At 40.3% G+C, this 23798-nt stretch overlaps 1 protein-coding gene across 2 annotated transcripts in view; it reads left to right on the forward strand.

Moving 5' to 3' along the window:
* Positions 1-23798, forward strand: part of LOC124612842 (b(0,+)-type amino acid transporter 1-like) — a 439105-nt gene that overhangs the window by 380865 nt on the left and 34442 nt on the right. For both annotated transcript variants that reach the window (XM_047141270.1, XM_047141271.1), the window contains 2 exons: positions 8669-8818; positions 14234-14402. In XM_047141270.1, coding sequence (XP_046997226.1) covers positions 8669-8818; positions 14234-14402 — 319 coding nt within the window. The remainder of the gene's footprint in view (positions 1-8668; positions 8819-14233; positions 14403-23798) is intronic.

Genomic DNA, 23798 nt, shown 5'->3' on the forward strand with positions numbered 1-23798 from the left:
TCTTACATTTTCATAAAATTATTGATATTCCATTGTGGAGTTTCCATTGCCTTTTTTATGCACATATTTAAAAGGTTGTCATGCTATGTGCGTGAAGACAAAGCCTTAGTACTTCAAAATAACTTTCACTTGATTAGGGTACTTTTTGAATGGAATTTTTTCTTCTGCAAAGTCTTCAACAGTTTCGTTCCAAAATGGCCTTTTCTTGCTTCCTTCCTTTGGTTTTGTTTAAAATTACTATAAATGATCATTTCTGTTGAGTAGCAGCAGCAGTCTCCCTCTGCTGAACTGAGTGCTTCTGTGATTTAAGGTGTTTCTCAACGTTATCTTTCTTTTCCCTCCAAATTTGATAATTTCATAATCTGCAGAACATTAATTTTGACCTTTTGTGGGCATTTATAGAAATGTGACCCACACTTGAAAATGCTAGAGATAAAACTGACAAGGTAACTAGTGTAGAAGTAGAACCAATAGCAAGTTGCAAGTTAGGGGAAAAACTTCTGTGTGATCAAAGTAATTGAAAGGTTTTGTTTGCCAGTCACTGTAATGCAGAGTGCAGATGCTAAAATGGGATTTGGTCATGACTGTAAACAAACTAGAATTATGACCACTAAAGGGGTCAGGCTGCAGTCATAATGGCACCAACGTCAGTTGATTCCACTGAAGATGAACATCAGCTGAAGCTGGCGCATCTTTCCAAATCAGGACACCACTAAGTGCATGTTCACAGTGAAGCCAGTCTCATGAGCCAAACATGCAGACATTGCCTGACAGCCAGTGCAAGAGAGCCCATATGACACTTTGTAGGAAGGGGGAGGGTTGCATGACCTGGGGGTATAAAGTATTTTAAATATTTTGGAAGATGACTGGAGACTTGTAAGGTACCCATAAAAAAGTTCCAGTTCTGACTCTGTTTAAAACCTGCATAATAACAACTTTTAAATTATTTTCTTGAAAGAAAAACACCTGACGACACTATATTTTTTCCTCCCATGTGAGCTAGAGCAGCTGCAGTCCTTGTTGCCCCTCTCGGTATGGGCACTCTTGAACCAACGGAATTCAAATTATTTTGTTTTCTTTTGCCAAATTGGCTGTCATTCTCATACAGACAGTACGGGCTGTAAGAAACTGATTAGGTTAGTTCAAGAAAGGAGTTTGTGGCGCCACAACAATGAAATTTATCATATCAGGATATATATAGCTCAGAACATATGGACTGAAACTACAGCTTTATTGGCAACCACAAGTAGACAAAATATTTATCAGAAATTTTAGCTGTAAATCATAACCTCAAAAAAGAATTTGCTAAAGTGGGAAGGGTGGCATATCTGATAGGGTGGCAATTTTGTTATATGATGTTGTTTGCAAGCAGTGTATGTTTTTCCACTTTCCAGTGCTTTGTGTGTTCAGAGTATCTTATCCTAAATTTAAATCTGTCTTTCACACATATGTTGGATGGTAGTCATTCACATACGTTGTTTTTCTGAACTTATTTGAAGTTTTGCAGGGTGTTCATGATCTTGCTTTTCAGTGTCACCACAAAACATCTCGAGTATACAATAGACCTTTGTTTCTTCATCTTATGTATTCCTAAATCATGTCTTGTTACTCCAGTGACTGGGAAAGAGTGGACAGTACTAACCATATTCCTTTCAAAACAGATATAGCTCATTCACAGGCATTCATCATCTTTTTACTAGCAAAAACTGTAATGCAGCACTTGTCTCAAAGCACAAAAGCATTGTGACATCCCGTTCAAAAAAGTTAAAACACTCCCTAACCTCCTGGGTAGAACAGATTCTAAACTAACATCCTTCACCCTCAGAAACTGACAAAGGAGATTTGATGCGCTGTGACTATGCTATCTGTTAATGTTATGGGGTGACCTCTGGTGACTGTCGTCATTGCCACTGTGAATGCAGCATTAGGAGTGCTACGGCTAAACAAGCCCCACCTCCCTCTCGAAGGCCAGCAGGTGTTTTGTCAATCCCTTCTGGTGTTGTGAGGGTTGAAATGAAACTCAATGATGGACCAGGGTGTCTCTTCACTCATTTCAAAATAAAGAAAGAAAACAACCACCAACACACAACACAACATGTTCAGCAATGGCCACCACGCAATTACTTTCTGAGGTTGGCAGTATCTTAAATGAGTTGGTTCAGGCCTGACCTCTGCCAGTATTTGATGCAACCACAGTTCAAAACGCTCACTCTGAAAAATTGCTACTTTAAATCTGTCTGAAAAATATCAATGTTTGAACTTCAGTTAGCAGCCAAAATGCAGCCCTATTGTGAATGTTATCCTCAAACACAGGATGAGTTGGTTGATGTTTGTAAGCAGCTGGAAATCGCCCTGACTACTCTCAAATGGCTGGCAGCTGCTGTAACTCTGTGTGCTGGAAGGGCTCCTGAAAGTCATGTACCTGTGATACCTGTACCAAATACTACCCTCTCTCGTGGATGTCCACAGCTCGTGGTCTAGTGGCTAGCATTGTTGCCTCTGGATCACAGGGTCCCGGGTACGATTCCTGGCTGGGTTGGGGATCTTCTCTGCCTGGGGACTGGGTGTTTGTGTTGTCCTCATCATTTCATCATCACCATCATTTGTGGCAGTGGCTAGATTGGACTGTGTAAAAAAATTGGACTGTGTAAAAACTGGGACTTTGTACGGGTGCTGATGACCACACAGTTGAGTGCCCCACAAATCAATCGTAATCATCTCCTCCTGTGGAGCCTGTCTCCTCTACAGAAAGTACAGGATCTGTCATTACCCCTCCACTTGACTGCCAGTTGGATGTCAATAGCAGATCAAGACATCCTGTATAGGATGTACGGGGACCAGGGAGGACTCAGACCCAGAAGATTGAGGTGCTGTCTTTCCCTGAAACTGAAACATAGTCAGTGGGGCTCACTTAATCTGTTGTTGGGAAACCAGCTTTGTCCAGTGTCAGGAGGAGGCAAATGCAAAGGGATAATAGTCTATTAATCGTTGGCAGTTGAAATGTATGGTGGATGATGGTAACCTTTAGGGAAATGGCAGCAAAGGACAGGAAGGGACACTAGGTGCACTCAGTTTGTATGCCTGGGAGCCTCATTCGACATTCTGAAGAGGCTATTCTGGTAGCCATTGAGGGAACCGACTGCAACCAACCACAATTGTGATGCATGTTGGGACAAATGATACCTGTCATGTGGGCTCAGAGGTCATTCCAATGACTGGCAGAAAAGTTTGAGAAAACCTGCCTTGCACCTGGAGTTTCAACAAAGCTCCCAATTTGCAACATTGTCCCTGGAACTGATTGTGGCCCTTTGGTTCTCAGTCGAGTGGAAGGACTGAACCAGATGCTTTGAAGGTTTTGTGACAAGCTAGGGCCGTACAGTTGAGAACTGTAGTGTTTCCCAAAATAACTTAGGTGTGCGCTACACATCAGAGGGTGCTACGCAGATAGCTGACTGTGTGTGGGGTGCCCACAAGGGCTGTTTTAGATTAGGCAACTCTTCATCAAACTGCTGTAGGAAACCAAGAAATATCAGTGTAAGATTGAAAGAAGTGCCTCCCACATTTGAGAGAATTAAATTACTGATGGTAAACTGTCAAAGCATTCACAACAAAGTGCCAGAGTTTGAAGCACTCATGAAAAGCAGTGAAGCTCACATAACACAAGGTACAGAAAGCTGGTTGAAACCTGAAATTGACAGCAGTAAGGTTTTTGGAAAAAAAATTAAATATATATTAGAAAGGTAGGCAAATGGGAAATAGAAGTGGTGTATTTGTCACAGTACACAAGAAACTCAAATCCACTGACAGAGACATTGTAGTTGCATGAGAGATTGTTTGAGCAAGACTTAGTATCAAGGTTGGGCATAAAACAATGATTGGATCCTTCTTTCGCCCATGAGACACATCTCCTGATATAACCAAAAACTTAGAGAGATACTGGATAGATATGTACGTAGTAGAACAGTTCATAATGAGAGGTAACCTCCGTGGTGTACAGTCACTGTAAAGGAACTTCTAAAGCGGCAGATTACCACATAATAGGTGTAAAACAAAGTGTAGGGCTATAAATAGAGAGATGCTGAATGAAACAGGTTTGGCTGTCAAGAGAGCAATGCATGATGCCTTCAGTGACTACCACAGCAGAATATTGTCAAGTGATCATTCACAGGACCCAAAGAAATTCTGGCAACACGTAAAGACTGTTAGTGGCACCAAAGTAAATGCCCAGTTCCTAGCGTATGATGCAGGAACTGAAATTGAGGGTAGCAAATCAAAAGCTGGAATTCTTGACTGTGTTTTCAAACACTCCTTTACAATGCAAAACTCAGGAGAATTGCTCCAATTTAATCCTCATACCAATGAAAAGATGAACGAAATACGTATTAGTGTCAATGGTGTTGAGAAACTGCTGAAATCATTAAAATTTGACAAAGCTCCAGGTCTTGATGGAATCCCTGTCAGATTATATATTGAATTTGGAGGCGGGTTAACCCCTCTTATAACTATAATCTATCATAGATCCCTTGAATAAAAAGCCATGCTCAGTTCCTCGAAAAAGGCACAGGTCACACCCATCTACAAGAAGGGTAGTAGAAGTGATCCATAAAACTACTGTCCAATATTCTTGATGTCGATTTGTCATAGAATCTTGGAACATATTCGGAGCTCAAACATAATGAGGTATCTTGAACAGCATGACCTCCCCAATGGCAACCAGCATGGGTTTTGAAAACAACCATGTGAAATCCAAATCATACTTTTCTCAGATGATATACTGAAAGCTTTGGCTCAAGGCAACCAGGTAGATGTAGTATATCTTCATTTCTGAAAAGCATGTGACTCAGTATTACACCCATGCTTATTGTCAAACTATGATCATGTCAGGGTATCAAGTGAAATTTGTGACTCAATTGAGGACTTCTTAGTATGGAGGACACTGCATGTTAACTAGGATGGAGAGTCATTGTCAGATGTAGAAGTAACTTCAGATATGCCCCAAGGAAGCGTGATGGGACCCTTGCTGGTCATGTTTTATATTAATGACCTTGCAGACACTGTTAATAGTAAAATCAGGCTTTTGCAGATGATGCAGTTATCTATATTGGAGTAATATCTGAAAGAAGCTGCATAAATATTCATTCATTGCCCCCTCATTGGATGGATTTCAACATGGTGCAGAGGTTCACAACTTGCTCTAAATGTTCAGAACTTAAATTTTGCATTTCACAAAATGAAAAAAATTAGTATCCTATGACTACAATATCGGTGAGTCACAGCTGGAATTGGTCAACTTGTACAAATACCTGGGTGCAGCACTTTTTTAAGGATATGAAATGGAATGGTCACATCAATTCAGTCATGGTAAAGCTTGTGGTAGATTTTGGTTTATTGGTAGAATACTGGAGAAGTGCAATCAGTCTACAAATGAGATTGCTTACAAATTATTCATGCAACCAGTTCCAGAATACTGCTAAAGTGTGTGGGACCCTTACGAGATAGGACTAATAGTGGATTTTAATGTTTACAAAGAAAGGCAGCACAAATGGTTTATTTAATCCACGGGAGAGTGTCACAGAGGTGCTGCAGGAACTGAACTGGAAGGCTGTTTAAGATTGAAGTAAACTATCCCCAGAAATTCTTTTAACAAAGTTTCAAGAACTGGCTTTAAATTAATACTCTAGGAATATACTATGATCCCCTTGTGATGTTCGCCTGCTTTATTTCTTCATTGATAGTCCTCGGTGTCGATGTACTGCATTGTTATGCTGGCTGAAAAATGGGGGTGGAAGTTCAACACTGACCACTCTAAATGATGTAGCCAACAGTTGCCCAGTTGCTTTTTCACAGTTCTTTATTTTCACTGTTCACAACCCCACAATATTACACAGTTATATGGCCAGTTCACTATCGGTTAACTTTTGATAAGCCTCATTAATTTTTTGTAGGCAAACATCAGCATACTGCTACAATAGTTTACTGTTAAACATCTATGAGCAGTAAAAACCTAACCACACAGTTCTTGCAGAGTAATATGGTACATGTGACACAATTGAACAGACACTGTCATTGTTTTGGCACACGGCCTATTTGTGTTACACTTATTTCATGGTTAAGTTGATGCATTGTTGTTGAAGTAACCAATACACATTTCTCGTTTGAGAATCGGATGTGGACTGACTGTCTCAGGACCAAATTTCAGACCTATGTATATCCTCACAATAATAGGCACTGAAACTATACATTGTTCGATGTTTAATATATGGAAATTACAATTAAAACATAACTCATTCAATTAACTGAATATATAGAAAAATTCCTTCTTTTTAATAGTTTGTTCTACTACTAGGGTTAGGTTGAATCATTTGTTTAAATAATGAAATTAACAAATATATTTATATAAACAGTGCTTTTGACAAACCTGGTAATTACTTTGGAATTAAATAAGGGCTGGCTCTGATAATATGTTTTTGAATGGATCCAAATAAATACTTTAAGAATCCTGGTATTTCTTCTTCCAAATGTTTATAATTAGTACACAATTTGTATTTATTTGTAAGTTAACAGTAAAATCTGTGTCATGAAACAATTACTGATTTCACCCTATAGCAAAAGATATTAATTAGGAATAGTCAAAATAAATTAGGAAATTTATGACACTTGGTGCTATATACTTCAAGATTGAGGGCCAACGTTTCTCTTTTATGGAAATGCAGATTATATTTATACATGTTAATCATAATTAGTCAAAAATGAAAATAAAATGAATTTAATGCAGCAGTTGGGAAAACAAGAGAGGAAGTAGAGAGATCCCAGCTTGCTTCATCACAAACAACGTATTGCTCACAAAAATACTAACTCTAATTAGTGACAGTCGAATGGAAAAACTGGTAGAAGCCGACTTCGGGGAAGATCACTTTGGATTCTGTACAAATGTTGGAACATGTGAGGCAATACTGACCCTATGACTTATCTTAGAAGATACATTAAGCAAAGGCAAACCTATGTTTCTAGCATTTGTAGACTTAGACAAAGCTTTTGCCAATGTTGACTGGAATACTCTCCTTCAAATTCTGAAGGTGACAGGGGTCAAATACAGGGAGCAAAAGGCTCTTTACAATTTGTACAGAAATCAGGTGGCAGTTATGTGTTGAGGGGCATGAAAGGGAAGAGGTTCGCTGATGACACTATAATTCTGTCAAAGACAGCAAAGGACCTGGATGGGCAGCTGACGGAATGGACAGTGTCTTGAAAGGAAGATATAAAATGAACATCAACAAAAGCAGAATGACGATAATGGGATGTAGTCAAATTAAATCAGGTGATACTGAGGGAATTAGATTAAGAAATGAGGCATTTAAAGTAGTAAATGAGTTTTACTATTTGGGCAGCAAAATAACTGATGATGATGATGGCCAAAGTAGAGAGGATATAAAATGTAGACTGGCAATGGGAAGAAAAGCATTTCTGAAGAAGAGAAATTTGTTAACATTGAGTATAGATTTAAGTGCCAGAAAGTCTTTTCTAAAAATATTTGCATGGACATGTAACATGGACGATAAATAGTTTCAACAAGAAGAGAATAGAAGCTTTCGAAATGTGCTGCTACAGAAGAATGCTGAAGATCTGATGGGTGGATCATATAACTAATGAGGAGGTACAGAATAGAATTAGGGAGAAGATGAATTTGTGGCACAACTTGACTAGAAGAAGGATTGGTTGGTAGGACACATTCTGAGGCATCAAGAGATCATCAATTTAGTATTGGAGGGACGTGAGGAGGGTAAAAAATTATAGAGGGAGACCAAGGCATGAATACACTAAACAGATTCAGAAGGATGTAGGTTGCAGTAGTTACTCGGGGAGGGAGGAGGTTGCACAGGATAGAGTAGCATGGAGAACTGCATCAAACCAGTCTCTGGACTGAATACGAATACGACGATGACGACGATGACGACGACGACGACGACGACGACGACGACGACAACAACAATGCTCACATAGGGATCATGAGGATGAGATCAGAATAATTACTGCTTGCACAGAGGCATTCAAACAGTCACTTCTCATGCTCCATACATGAATGGAACAGGAAGGGACTTTAATAACTGATGCAATGGGATGTACCCTTAGATGTGGAGCTCACAGTGGTTTGTGGAATATAGATGCAGATGTAGCTGTATGTGCTTCTTTGTTCTAAGATGCTAGGCCCCACAGCTGAGTACTATGTTCCATTATGTGGAATGTATTTTATACACACCATTCAAGTGCCCACAACTAGCATGGAACCACAGCATGTTGTTACATTCATGCACTTTTTAGTTTGAAAATTCATTTGTTCACAAATTTATTTCTAAATTTGGTTTTGCCAGAGGATGTTTAATACCAGTAGCCAGAAAGTGGTCAGATATTAGATATTTAAGTTATATGGAGTAAATAAATCCATCTATGAAAAAATAGTTCATTTGGATACAGTTCACTACAAAATAATGTCTATTAGAGACAGAATTTGCATCTCAGTATATTCTCATGCATTTTCATGCACCTATGATATCTGACAACTGACAATTTGTATTTATTAATGGATGAATTGTGCTGTAAGAATTCTATGTTAAAATGCTTTTCTCCACTTTATAACTGTCAGAAAATATCAATGAAATATTTTTTTCAGGGTTTGATAGCAGCAGTGTTTGTTATCATTGGTGATATTGAGCCCCTCATTGATTTTGCAAGTTTCTTGGTTTGGGTGTTTTATGGAATGGCTATGGCTGCACTGCTGATAATGCGGAGGACTAAACCACATGCCGATAGGCCATATAAGGTCAGTATTGACGTTAGACACTGCATAAATCAAATTTCTCCACCACCAAATTCACTCCACAGGAACACATTCAGTAACAATGAAGACAAAAGCAGTAAAATGCCTTCATTAGGCAAAGAAGAGATACTTCTAAAAAGCTCTATTATTATAGTGGCAATAATCATTTACTAGAAACAAAATAAACAAGAATATTTCTTGAAAGTACAAAATGCTGATATTTTGATCCATCTATATTGAGCCAAGATATAGCTATATTGTATTGATGATTGATGGTTTGGATTACTGTGTTGCACTCATAATGTGAATTCCTTATCAGTATAGTTAATTTTTCAGTTTTTATGAAATTGTCATAAGTCAGCTGATAACAGTTTTGTGTTTGAAGTGTATCTATCCTTTACTCATTAATAGGGGAAGTTAAAAACATGGATGAGACCTTCTACATTAAAAAGGAAAATATATATAATGTTATGATGTGTAACATGATTAAAAAAGGGGAAACAGAATACCAAGCTAGTAACTAACTTAGAGGTGAAATCTCAATAGTTCCTTTGTAAATTAAACATAATTAACTAATTTTTGGAACCATTATTTCCTTTCAAAACACAGAAAGAGTGATAGCTTGGGAAATGTTTAGAAGGAATGGGAGTCACTCAGACCCTAAGTTGAGAATGGTGCATCTCTTGTGAAGATGCAGCACTGACAGCATTTATGAGGGGCAGTCAAATGAAAAATGAGACAAATGGAAAAAGTGAAGAGTTTATTTTCTGTGAGAAATGTTTCCCGTTGCCAACAGAACCATGATTTAGTAAGAGCAGGCATTGCCTGCAGGGGTAGCTATTGTTAAAATTAAGTTGTTTTTGAAAACAGCCCTTGTCACACTTTGTAATTTTTTATTAGTGGTTTTACTCTTCAAATGAACAACAGCATCATACAGTTTAATGTTGACTGACAGCATAAAGATTGCATTTTAAGTTTACTGACAGCTCTATAGATTAAACTGGCTACACTACAGTACTTAAACTTACGTTTAAAGTACAGTAGTAAATGATGACTTTGAGAGCACCAAAGGTGAATTTATCTACTACTTTACCTTAAATGGAAGTTTAACTACTATAATACTGCTAGTCCAATCTATAAAGCTGTTAGCCAACATTAAATGCAATGATGATACTCTTGTTTGTTTGAAGAACAAAGTCAGTAAATGAAAAACACAAAGGATGACTTGTGGCTATTTTCAAAAACTTTGGAACCGTGATTGTACTCGGGCATGCACCTCTTTGTCCAAAGCAAATTGGTAGTATGAATGTCTTTCTCCGTGGCTCCAAAAATATGGAACTTGACTGAGAAGAGAGAGAGATACTCGATTTCTCATAGTCCAAACGACCTCAGTGCCATAAGGGTGGACATTATTCTGCAACAGAATAATGCTGCCCTTCAACATTCTTGGGTTTTGGGGCTTAATAGTGTACTACAGTTTTTTCAAAGTGTCCATGTACCACAGTGTGCTAATTGTGACAGTGTGTTCCAGAACGTCAATGAGCAGTGGGCTCTTGCAGTTGAAGGAGGAGGTTATGTGCATGGTTTTAGATTTTTTTCAGTGGTGATGAATCCATGCACTTCCATTGTTGGCTCTGATGCTTTTTCTCTACCTCAAAATGGTGACACCATGTTTCATCTCCCGAGACAATACAGGGCAGGAAACAATATTCTTCGTTGTTATACCTTTCCAGGTGTTGCAGCAATGTCAACATTCTGTTAAACTTTTGCTTCTGCATCAGGCTGTGGGGAAACCATTGTTTGACAATTTTCCATAATGTCAGTTGCTCTGTTGTGATGGTGTGAGTAGTACCATGACTGAAGACCAACATGAGCTGAATCTCATGTTCCACTGTCCATCATTCTTGATAGCACATTCACTGCAGCAGTGACAGAAGGGCTATGACACGATGAGCCAGTCCTTGTCAACTGCTTTCTTTCAGTGACACCTGACTTTCTCAAAACTATTTATTCCACCCAAACACATGCACATGTGATGTACTGTGTTCACCACAAACAGCAGACATTCAGGCATGAACTTAACTTAAAAAATCACACACACACATTCTGTGACTTACCAAATGAAAGCTTTGGTACATTGATAGAAACAATAACAAACACAAGCACACACACAAATTTCAAGCTTTCTCAACCCACGGTTGCTTCAGCAGGAAAGAGGGAAGGAGAGGGAAAGACGAAAGGATGTGGGTTTTAAGGGAGAGGGTAAAGAGTCATTCCAATCCTGAGAGTGGAGAGACTTACCTTGGGGGGGGGGGGTGGGGGGAGGGGAAGGGACAGGTATACAGTCGCGTGCCCACCCACACACACACACACACACACACACACACACACACACACACACACACACACACACACACACACACAAGCAGACACATGTAAAGGCAAAGAGTTTGGGTAGAGATGTCAGTCGAGGCAGAAGTACAGAGGCAAAGATGGGAAATATTCCATGAGGGAAAAATATATCTAAAAACAAAGATGATGTGACTATGTTTATGTTTGTTTGTGTGTCTATCGACATGCCAGCGCTTTCACTTGGTAAGTCACATCATCTTTGTGTATGGCTATTACAAATGATTGAAGCGATTTCATAAATTCACTGTAGCTCCATTCATTGACATATGGTCACGACACACTACAGATACGTAGAAAAGCTCATAAAGTTTTGTTCGGCTGAAGCCGCACTTTAGGTTTCTGCCGCCAGAGCGCTCGAGAGCGCAGTGAGACAAAATGGCGACAGGAGCCGAGAAAGCGTATGTCGTGCTTGAAATGCACTCACATTAGTCAGTCATAACAGTGCAACGACACTTCAGGACGAAGTTCAACAAAGATCCACCAACTGCTAACTCCATTCAGCGATGGTATGCGCAGTTTAAAGCTTCTGGATGCCTCTGTAAGGGGAAATCAACGGGTCAGCCTGCAGTGAGCGAAGAAACGGTTGAACGCGTGCGGGCAAGTTTCACGCATAGTGATGTGAAAGATTCAGTGTTTAAACCTCCTCTACCAAGAAACGTGCCAGAACTGCGAGCTCGCATCAACAATGCTTTCGAACTCATTGATGGGGACATGCTGCGCCGAGTGTGGGAGGAACTTGATTATCGGCTTGATGTCTGCCGAATCACTAAAGGGGCACATATCGAACATTTGTGAATGCCTAAAAAAACTTTTTGAGTTTTTGTATGTGTGTGCAAAGCATTGTGAAAATATCTCAATTAATAAAGTTATTGTAGAGCTGTGAAATCGCTTCAATCATTTGTAATAGCCCTGTATATATGAGAGAGAGAGAGAGCACATCTAACAAAGAAATGGCATGGCAGTAAAGATTTGCACTGTTCCTTCCTGATTTCCAACAGAATGCCCTTCTGTATGCATGCCTACCTGCATTACCAATGTCCACACCATGCTTGTTACGTAGTCCACCTGATTTTCATCTGGCTGCCCCTTACATTTACATTTTGAATGTTATTAATATATTAAAGTTGCCATGTCATTAAGTATGTTATATATATATATATATATATATATATATATATATATATATATATATATATATATATATATATATATATATATATAATGGAAGGAAACATTCCACATGGGAAAAATTATATATAAAAACAAAGATGAGGTGACTTACCGAACAAAAGCGCTGGCAGGTCGATAGACACACAAACAAACACAAACATACACACAAAATTCAAGCTTTCGCAACAAACTGTTGCCTCATCAGGAAAGAGGGAAGGAGAGGGGAAGACGAAAGGAAGTGGGTTTTAAAGGAGAGGGTAAGGAGTCATTCCAATCCCGGGAGCGGAAAGACTTACCTTAGGGGGAAAGAAGGACAGGTATACACTCGCACACACACACATATCCATCCACACAACATGTGTGGATGGATATGTGTGTGTGTGCGAGTGTATACCTGTCCTTCTTTCCCCCTAAGGTAAGTCTTTCCGCTCCCGGGATTGGAATGACTCCTTACCCTCTCCTTTAAAACCCACTTCCTTTCGTCTTCCCCTCTCCTTCCCTCTTTCCTGATGAGGCAACAGTTTGTTGCGAAAGCTTGAATTTTGTGTGTATGTTTGTGTTTGTTTGTGTGTCTATCGACCTGCCAGCGCTTTTGTTCGGTAAGTCACCTCATCTTTGTTTTTTTATATATATATATATATATATATATATATATATATATATATATATATATATATATATATATATATATATATATATATATGTCATGTTTTAGGAAAAAGGAGTACATGAATGTTCAACATAATCTTTTTCTCAAACAGCAAACATATGATGACGTTAAGATAAAAATTAAATTATTCAAGCCAGTAATATTCTGAAGAAAGAACAAATAACGTAGCTGTTCACTTGCATGACTGGATGAACAGACATTGTTGACAATTAGTTCGAAATAAATTTGCTGAATCTGAATAACTTGGCCTCAGCTGTATAAAGAAACAGTAACTGTTGTAAGGAATGGGAATTTCCATGTATTCAACATCATCAAGTTATGGACTTGGCACCCCATGTTCATACACATGTAGAAATTTAGTAAACTGTAATGGTCAGGACACAGAAGAACGAAAGTCCTCAAATTGCTTGGATAAAATGTGAGCAAGAATTTAAGGTAGAATACATTTCATAACAGATTCAAAGAAAATAAATTCCAGTAGAATGATAATTTGGATAGGTGGTAACGTTAGTGCTAAGTTTATTAATTAACCACTTCTCCACAGTGCAATAGTATTAGTACTAAGTTAATGTTCATAGCATTTCACCAGCTGGAATTTAATAATGATAAAGTATAATCATGGATTTTAACATGATCAATTGATTTTATAAATGTATGTCATGAGACTAATAAAATAATTCAGAAATGTGGAACTGTTGAAGTCATATACGAGACTGATAAAAAAAATCCCAGATGGGTGGGTGGTGAAAATGAATTGGTGGGTGGTGGCAAGAATAGGCATGTGTAAGAATCAGCATGGAACAAATGAATTTCAAATATATAGAACACCACTACGAAAATGTTCCACGTGTTAATGTAAGTAACTTATTTCTTCAGGTCTTGTATAAATCACAATTTTTGTTTGTATCTGCTGGTACTATATTATTACTTATTACATTTTAAGAAGTGAAAGAGGAAATACTCCATGATCAAAGCTATTCTCTTTAAATGATATTCTAGTTCCTAATTAAAGTACCGTACTTCTCTCCATTAACACAGACTTGCTTCGGATTTAGTAAATTATGTGATTTGATAGATAAAAGTTAAGTGCTCTGGGCACTTAACTGCAGATGTAGTTCTAATCCGATTAAATGGATTTTTATAACATTCTATGCTTTTTGTTACAGGTGCCTTTAATAGTACCAATTTTCACAATCATTGTGGCATTATTTCTGACTCTGGTACCAATAGTAACAGATCCTTCACCACGTTACTTCTTTGCTCTGGCATTCATTCTGATGGGAGTTGCAGTCTATACATTATTTGTGTACAAAAAGAAGAGGCCAAAATTTATGGGTATGTAAATATCTGATTTTGATTTTGTTTTAAATTTGAAACTATTTTACTCTCTCATAGTGGTGATATGCCATTTGTGGCAGCTACATAGCAAAGTATATGCAAAAAGGTCACTCTATACCTTCCTTTATTTATTCGTTCATTCATTTACTTTATCATGTTTTCAATCAATTTTACATTAATTCATAATCCACTGCTGATAACTTTCTGTAAGAGTAGCCTCAATGACATGGAACTAGCAAAATAGAGGCTTACATTAACTAAATGGCGCATCTGTTGAAAAGTGCATTAATATGGACTAAACTGTTATGAATTATTCATGGTTAATCAACTACATTTAACACACAAAACTGCAGTGGAACACAGAAAAAGTTTAATATGGTTATTAAAAACACTCATTGGAAAGATTATTTTGCTAGACAGATCCACAATAAAGTGGATGACATATAGATTGAATGAAGAGCAGAATGATAAACGACTATAATTGGTACACAAAGTGATGCTCTTTCGTTATCCCACAATGTGGCAGTCACAGAAGCAAAAGTGCGTGGAATGACTTAAAGTTTGTTCATATAGTCTACTCTCCAAATTTAACTCAAAGTGATTTCCTCCTGTCTCCAAATTTGGAAACATAGTTGTTTGTTGGCAAAAAAAATTGCATCAAAGGAGAAAATGAATGTTGTCTTAAAATATTTTGCAGAGATGACAAATGGTGTTTTTTTTCAGTAGATGGAAACACTGCAAACACACTGAACCAAATATAGTGGGCTTCTTGCTTTCACCTTTTGTTTGGCACACTATCCAGACAACTCACATGGATTGTTCCAGGCCATTCAAACACCAAATAATTCTAGGACACTGGAAATCAAATATAAAACTTCCGTCAGTGGCTAGCAAATTACTGGAACGCATAGACAGCATTTTAACTTCAGTTGCTTCCAACATTGTATGTCTACGTATGTTATTCTGGGATATACCCAATAGGTATTAGGTTTGATGCATGTGAGATGATTTATTTACTTCTTTATTACATATACTCTTAATAAGTGAAGAACAGTTGCAGTACATGCTTCTTCTTGTAGAAAATGCTCCATTTTCCTTTATTCAGCTGGATTGAAAACAATACAACTGCTTTTGGGAATACATCCTCATTACCTAGGCACAAAACTAGTTCCTGTGAGTGAAATCGTTTGACCTAATGCCTGGTTGTACTATTAAAGACGTTCGTTGATGCTTGGTGGAACATACAGTTTATTAAATTTGCTTTCGCCCTTTTTCTGGCACTACAATCTCATTCCGCACTCCTAAGATTAATGTACACTGTGCATTGTCACATGCTTACCTTGAGATACACAGATCACAAAAATAATCTGTGACAAGGCATACAGTGTGTCAGCTGGGGGAGGGTCACAGTTTTTGTTACTTTCATAGTGAGTGACACATGCACAGCAGATCGCTCTGGATGCACTTTGTGCATTGTGGCTTTCCTCAAACTGATACTAATTTGAAGAGTGTGAGGTGGGACAGGATGCAACATAAGTTTCTCAAAGATCTTATTTTATAGGAGGAAGGGGCGGGGGGGACATTTGCCCTTTATCAGCAAGATGTATATAACTTTTCCCCTTGATTGGCAGAATCTCGTTAGAGCAGTTATAAGTGTCCAAGTAAAGTATATTATTTTGATAACGTCATGTTCAAACAAATTTCATACGATAGGTACATTAGTATTCTTGTGAAGTTCTGCAATCCTTCAAAATTTGTTGAAAGATATCTTACTTCCATCGAGACCGTTTCTACATGTAACAATGAGTATTTAAACCAGTATTATCCACTTTCAAAAAGACGATACTGTATAGCTGAAATCGGCCAAGTCCATGAATGTATGACATTCAAACAGCCAGGACAGCTAATCGTGTGAAGTACCAGAAACTTGATGCAGATGATTCTCTTCTGATCTATACGCTGTTAATACTGATATAGCCCAACTTCTACTGAACAATGGGATGGATTATAGCATTCCCAGCAGGCCTATATACATCGGGTAGCATTATCAATTAAAATAACAGTTACAATACATAGTATATTTGCGTTATGTAGACGACGTTTAATGCAGAAAAATTCCGTCTATACAGGATGTTCGTGAATGACTGAAATGAATAAAGCGTTTGGTGCGCGGCATATAAAAATTTGACGCTCTCTGAGCGACTGAATAGAGCGCCAATATAAGCTCGCTAGACATCCTGGACTACACTACACTCTGTCAAGCAAATGCGAAATTACGCTTTCGGGAGATGGATTCTCATCCGTACCAGTGCTTTGTTCAACGCTTCCGTGAGAAGTGATGCCGTTATTGTCGTCTAGTTCTATGGCATACATTGTATATCTACTACTTGCCGGGACGCGTAAAGAGAAGAAATCGACACATATACATAAAAATTATTCAAAGGTTCCGCAAAAGACTTACAAACGCATGTTTATGTTGTGTTTTTTGTGACGAAATCAATGCAGTGTACATTCTCTCACGGAAGAATGTACTACTACTATACTACTACTTGTACATCACATCCTGATATAACTGTATTTCTTCCCTCTCGCCATATCATACTGAAGTCCTGATATTGCATTGCTATGTGTTAAAAAACACGTAGAAAATTGCATGCTCGGCTTTTTAATGAGGAAACAAGTACCGACAAGTGCAAACGTGTGGTTTTCCAGGTAAAGCAGGTTGTTATTAACACAACGTATCAAAGAACTGAGGGAGAACGAAAAATGAGTCAGCCGGTTATGATAAACAGAAAGAGAATGCTAATGAAGGCTGCTGTTAAGAGCCGCCGCCAACTATGACGCTGGACGTATTAATTGGACTTGCTTCACCACTGCCAGAAAACAGTTTCATTTAGATCGTTCCAGGAGACTTGCTTTTGGTGTGACAGGAGGAAACGCATGAGATTTCACTTCAATTTCACGCAAATGTTCGAGGAAATCGCGCATGGATTAATGATTTTCTGTTTAATTGGTGTAGGTGTGATTCGTAAAAGTTAGGAATTTAAGTTCAGTAGACAATGGAGGAGGAGGAATGGAAAAGAACTGTGAGTGAAGGGATAGGCATTAAGAAACGGGAACGCGAAACTAAAGGGGCAGTCAAATGAAAAAGACAGATGGAAAAAAGTACACAAACTGTTTATTATTTAGAAAGTAATTGTCGTAAATGTTGATATATTTTCCACTGTGAGACAAGACGGTCAGTGCCTTCATGGAAAAGTGTTTGCGGTTGCCTACGAAACCACGATTGTACCCGTGCTTCGTCCGAAGCAAATTGACGGCCACGAATGTCTTCCTTGCTTCACTGCTCCAAAATACGAAGTCGCGCAGGAGAGATCGGCACTGTGTTAGGATGTGTAAGGGCTTCCCAGCGAAACTTCTGCAGCGTAATCGAAACAGCTTTGGCCAAATCTGGTGCCCTGAAGGAAGATATTCGTGGCTGACGATTTGCTTCGGACGAAGAGATGCATGCCTAGGCACAATCATGTGACCGCAGTCAACTGCATACTTCTGTCCATGAAGGCAATGTCCGTCTTGTCTCACAATGAGATAATGTAATAACAGTAGTGGTGATTACTTTTGAAACAGTTTACTTACTTTTTTCATCTATCTGCCTCGGTTTTATTTAACTGTCCCTGTACTTCAGGCGCTCAGAGTAACGACTAGAAGCATAATGCTTGTTTAATCCGCGATATGTTAAATAGACACACTTACCTGTATTAATGAAGTTGTGATACGAAACGTGGCTCTTTGGGCCATGAGACACTGAGTTATGACAGTATTTTAATTAGGAATTTCCCAACGATGACCGCATGCTGTTCGTGCGTAACGCCTCCTTGAAGCGTTCCCGTGACGCCTTCGCTCACGGAAACCACGCCGATGAGAGAAATAATGCACTAGGCCTAGCCGTCCGGGAATTCTGCATAGCTGTACACGAGTGGCCGTCGGCCTTCGCCCACCCGATGACGCGTTCGCTGTTGCGCATGACGAACTGAGAAATCGGGTTCCGCAGAAGGAAATGCAACTTGTCTCCCGCCGTGAAAGAGGCGGCGGAATTCACGCCGGGTTATTACGTTGTCGTGGACGACGTTTAGCATACGGCGCAGGCGTAACTCGTGGCGGAGGGCCTTGTTTTTCGGAATATCTGCGGCTAAAAGTTGCGTACTCGCGGTCTGCGTAACTGAAAAAGTCATTGTATAATTATGATGCGAAACAGGACTATGGGGAGCGGCCTTGACAAATTGTGCCAAATTAAAATATTTCTGCAGAATAGTGATGCGTTGAGGTCAACCGTATCAATTAAGAAGGCAAAGTTTTAACGATCGTCTATAGGACTGGTTGCGGGAAGGATTAAGAAATCAGTTACAGGCCATACAATATTATGTAAGGGAATCATTGTACAGGGTGGTTAGAAACAGTCTGAAAATCTTGTAAAAATGTTACAGTGCACATTGTGCTGAGAAACCAAAATTAGGTACGTTGCAACGTTGCTGAGAATCTTGTAAAAATGTTACAGTGCAGATTGTGCTGAGAAACCAAAATTAGGGACGTTGCAACGTTGCTGAGATAATTATATTGAAATTAGCGAAATACAGGTCGGTCGTTGCGCGGCGCAAATTCAAGCAGCCCGCCAAAGACGGTGTCACCCACCACACGTGTGCTTCGATTGGTTTCTTAAAACGGAACAAGAGAATGATACACAAATAGGACATAAGACGCTAGTAAGGATCGAACCCGAACCAAAGATAGCGGTTTCGTGGGCTATTCTCTACGCTATGAGAACAACTAACACTAATTACATCTGGCGCGCCGCTTGAATTTGAGCGCGCAGTGACCTGATTGGCTAACTTTAATGCGAATTAACTTGGAAACGGCGCAACGCATTGATTTTTTTTCTTAAGAATTATTTCTCAGCGTAACCTACCCTGCAACATACTTTCAAGTTTAGACTGTTTCTGACCATCCTTTACATCAAATCTCCCACCCCAGTCCCAGTATACCAAAACACATGGGATAGCGCAACTAAAACTTTCATGGGCAAGGACAATGGCGGGGGGGGGGGGGGGGGGGTGGAAGGAATAAAAATCGCAGACAGCTTTCAGAAACCGCTCACTTATTCTGATTATCGCCGTGCAACCACTGGCGGAACGTTGCTAAAGCGGCTACACACTACGCCATCCGGTGGCGCTGCGGACCGCCCAAGCAGTGGGTGACGCCTCATCTTAACAGTCGCCTCGTGACGTATAGGGATTGCTGCGTACTGTTATTTGGTGGTACGGTGGTGCAGGTCATACTGTTGGCTAGAGATGCAAGTGAGTACACAATATGTCGTCTGTGAAGCTGAAAAAAATCCATCGCAATGCAATAAGGAGTGCGAGGAATATTCAGATAAACTGCAGAAAATTAGTTTTCACCTGACGTTGGAGGCATCTTTCTTCACAGAGGACGACGGTTGGTGAACGTCACTCACATGTCTTCCCACTTTTGTTGCGTCTGTTGACATCACGAAGGAGGGAGACAGGAAAAGTAACCACTGGTGTAGGTAGTATTACTGTTAAAGAGAAGGAGATCATCTTAACCAACAGTACACAGGTAGCCAATGTATTTAACAATTACTTCTTAAGTGTAGGAGAAAAAAATGGTGATAATACACTCCTGGAAATTGAAATAAGAACACCGTGAATTCATTGTCCCAGGAAGGGGAAACTTTATTGACACATTCCTGGGGTCAGATACATCACATGATCACACTGACAGAACCACAGGCACATAGACACAGGCAACAGAGCATGCACAATGTCGGCACTAGTACAGTGTATATCCACCTTTCGCAGCAATGCAGGCTGCTATTCTCCCATGGAGACGATCGTAGAGATGCTGGATGTAGTCCTGTGGAACGGCTTGCCATGCCATTTCCACCTGGCGCCTCAGTTGGACCAGCGTTCGTGCTGGACGTGCAGACCGCGTGAGACGACGCTTCATCCAGTCCCAAACATGCTCAATGGGGGACAGATCCGGAGATCTTGCTGGCCAGAGCACGTTGGGTGGCACGGGATACATGCGGACGTGCATTGTCCTGTTGGAACAGCAAGTTCCCTTGCCGGTCTAGGAATGGTAGAACGATGGGTTCGATGACGGTTTGGATGTACCGTGCACTATTCAGTGTCCCCTCGACGATCACCAGTGGTGTACGGCCAGTGTAGGAGATCGCTCCCCACACCATGATGCCGCGTGTTGGCCCTGCGTGCCTCGGTCGTATGCAGTCCTTATTGTGGCGCTCACCTGCACGGCGCCAAACACGCATACGACCATCATTGGCACCACGGCAGAAGCGACTCTCATCGCTGAAGACGACACGTCTCCATTCGTCCCTCCATTCACGCCTGTCGCGACACCACTGGAGGCGGGCTGCATGATGTTGGGGCGTGAGCGGAAGACGGCCTAACGGTGTGCGGGACCGTAGCCCAGCTTCATGGAGACGGTTGCGAATGGTCCTCGCCGATACCCCAGGAGCAACAGTGTCCCTAATTTGCTGGGAAGTGGCGGTGCGGTCCCCTACGGCACTGCGTAGGATCCTACGGTCTTGGCGTGCATCCGTGCGTCGCTGCGGTCCGGTCCCAGGTCGACGGGCACGTGCACCTTCCGCCGACCACTGGCGACAACATCGATGTACTGTGGAGACCTCACGCCCCACGTGTTGAGCAATTCGGCGGTACGTCCACCCGGCCTCCCGCATGCCCACTATACGCCCTCGCTCAAAGTCCGTCAACTGCACATACGGTTCACGTCCACGCTGTCGTGGCATGCTACCAGTGTTAAAGACTGCGATGGAGCTCCGTATGGCGCGGCAAACTGGCTGACACTGACGGCTGCGGTGCACAAATGCTGCGCAGCTAGCGCCATTCGACGGCCAACACCGCGGTTCCTGGTGTGTCCGCTGTGCCGTGCGTGTGATCATTGCTTGTACAGTCCTCTCGCAGTGTCCGGAGCAAGTATGGTGGGTCTGACACACCGGTGTCAATGTGTTCCTTTTTCCATTTCCAGGAGTGTAGTTCAAAACAAAAAGCCAGGCAGTACATGGAAGAGTCAGTTTTAAAATTATTTTGTCAGATTAAGTTTCATCTAACAATCTCTTGTGAAATAAGGAAAATTATTAAATCTTTGAAAAATAAATGTTCTGTTGGAGTTATTAAAACAATGTGGGGCAATTACAGATGATGTTTCGAGTCACATACGCAATGCATATAAGTCACGGCTGCAAAATACTAACGCGAATTCTTTACAGACGAATGGAAAAACTGGTAGAAGCCGACCTCGCGGAAAGTCAGTTTGGTTTCCGTAGAAATATTGGAACACGTGAGACAATACTGACCCTACGTTTCTAGCATTTGTAGACTTAAAGAAAGCTTTTGACAATGTTGATTGGAATACTCTCTTTCATATTCTGAAGGTGGCAGGGGTAAAATACAGGGCGCGAAAGGCTATTTACAATTTGTACAGAAACCAGATGGCAGTTATAAGAGTCGAGGGACATGAAAGGGAAGCAGTGGTTGGGAAGGGAGTGAGACAAGGTTGTAGCCTCTCCCCGTTGTTATTCAATCTGTATATTGAGCAAGCAGTAAAGGAAACAAAAGAAAAATTCGGAGTAGGAATTAAAATCCACGGAGAAGAAATAAAAACTTTGAGGTTCGCCGATGACATTGTAATTCTATCAGAGACAGCAAACACCTTGGAAGCGCAGTTGAACGGAACGGACAGTGTCTTGAAGGGAGGATATAAAATGAACATCAACAAAAGCAAAACGACGATAATGGAATGTAGTCGAATTAAGTCGGGCGATGCTGAGGGAATTAGATTAGGAAATGAGACACTTAAAGTAGTAAAGGAGTTTTGCTATTTGGGGAGCAAAGTAACTGATGATGGTCGAAGTAGACTGGCTATGGCAAGGAAAGCGTTTCTGAAGAAGAGAAATTTGTTAACATCGAGTATAGATTTAAGTGTCAGGAAGTCGTTTCTGAAAGAATTTGTATGGAGTGTAGCCATGTATGGAAGTGAAACATGGACGATAAATAGCTTAGACAAGAAGAGAATAGAAGCTTTTGAAATGTGGTGCTACAGAAGAATGCTGAAGATTAGGTGGGTAGGTCACATAACTAATGAGGAGGTATTGAATAGGATTGGGGAGAAGAGGAGTTTGTGGCACAACTTGACTAGAATGAGGGATCGGTTGGTAGGACATGTTCTGAGGCATCAAGGGATCACTAATTTTCTTATTGGAGGACAGCGTGGAGGGTAAAAATCGTAGAGGGAGACCAAGAGATGAATACACTAAGCAGATTCAGAGGGATGTAGTTTGTAGTAGGTACTGGGAGATGAAGAAGCTTGCACAGGATAGAGTAGCATGGAGAGCTGCATCAAACCAATCTCAGGACAGAAGACCACAACAACAACATGTGATGCATCACTGACTCAGGGTGTTTTTCCAGACAGGTTAAAAGATGCCATTGTCAGGCCTCTCTACAAAAAGGGGGAAACCACAGATGTCAATAATTACCCGCCAGTATCCTGGCTTACAGCATTTTCAAACATTTTTGAGAATGTAATGTACTCAAGAGTGGTTAGCCATCTCAACAGTAATGGGATACTTAGTAAATTACAGTTCGGATTTAAGAAATACTGTTCCACTGAGACATCAATATACAATTTCACTGTCCACATTACAGAGTCTTTAAATAGTAAAATGTCACCACTAGGAATATTCTGTGATTTAGCCAAAGCATTTGATTGTGTGAACCATGACATTATGTTAGAGAAATTACAATTCTATGGTATAAATGGAAAAGCATATGAGTTCAAATTCAAATGTCTCTAAGCACTATGGGACTTAACTTCGAAGGTCATCAGTACCCTAGAACTTAGAACTACTTAAACCTAACTAACCTAAGGACATCACAAACATCCATGCCCGAGGCAGGATTCGAACCTGGGACCGTAGCGGTCGCGCGGTTCCAGATGTAGCGCCTAGAACCGCTTGGCCACCCCGGCCGGCCGCATATGAGTGCTTTAAGTCACATCTACAGAACAGGAAGCAAAAAGTCTCTTTACATGCATCAAGTGATTCAAAGGAGTTTGCCACTTCATCCAACTGGTGTGAAATTACATTAGGTGTTCCTTCGATCGTGGGTCCCCTCCTGTTCTTGATATATGTGAATCACCTCCCTTGTTATGTGCCAGTGCGTATTTCTTGTGCATTTGACACGTTCCACATCATAACGATTTTCCGTGCTATTGATCAATTGAACACGTAACTAACGAACTAACACACAATGATTCGAAGTATCTTCTGTATCTGGC

The sequence above is a fragment of the Schistocerca americana genome, chromosome 4 (genome assembly GCF_021461395.2).
Source record: "Schistocerca americana isolate TAMUIC-IGC-003095 chromosome 4, iqSchAmer2.1, whole genome shotgun sequence".
Taxonomy (NCBI): domain Eukaryota; kingdom Metazoa; phylum Arthropoda; class Insecta; order Orthoptera; family Acrididae; genus Schistocerca; species Schistocerca americana.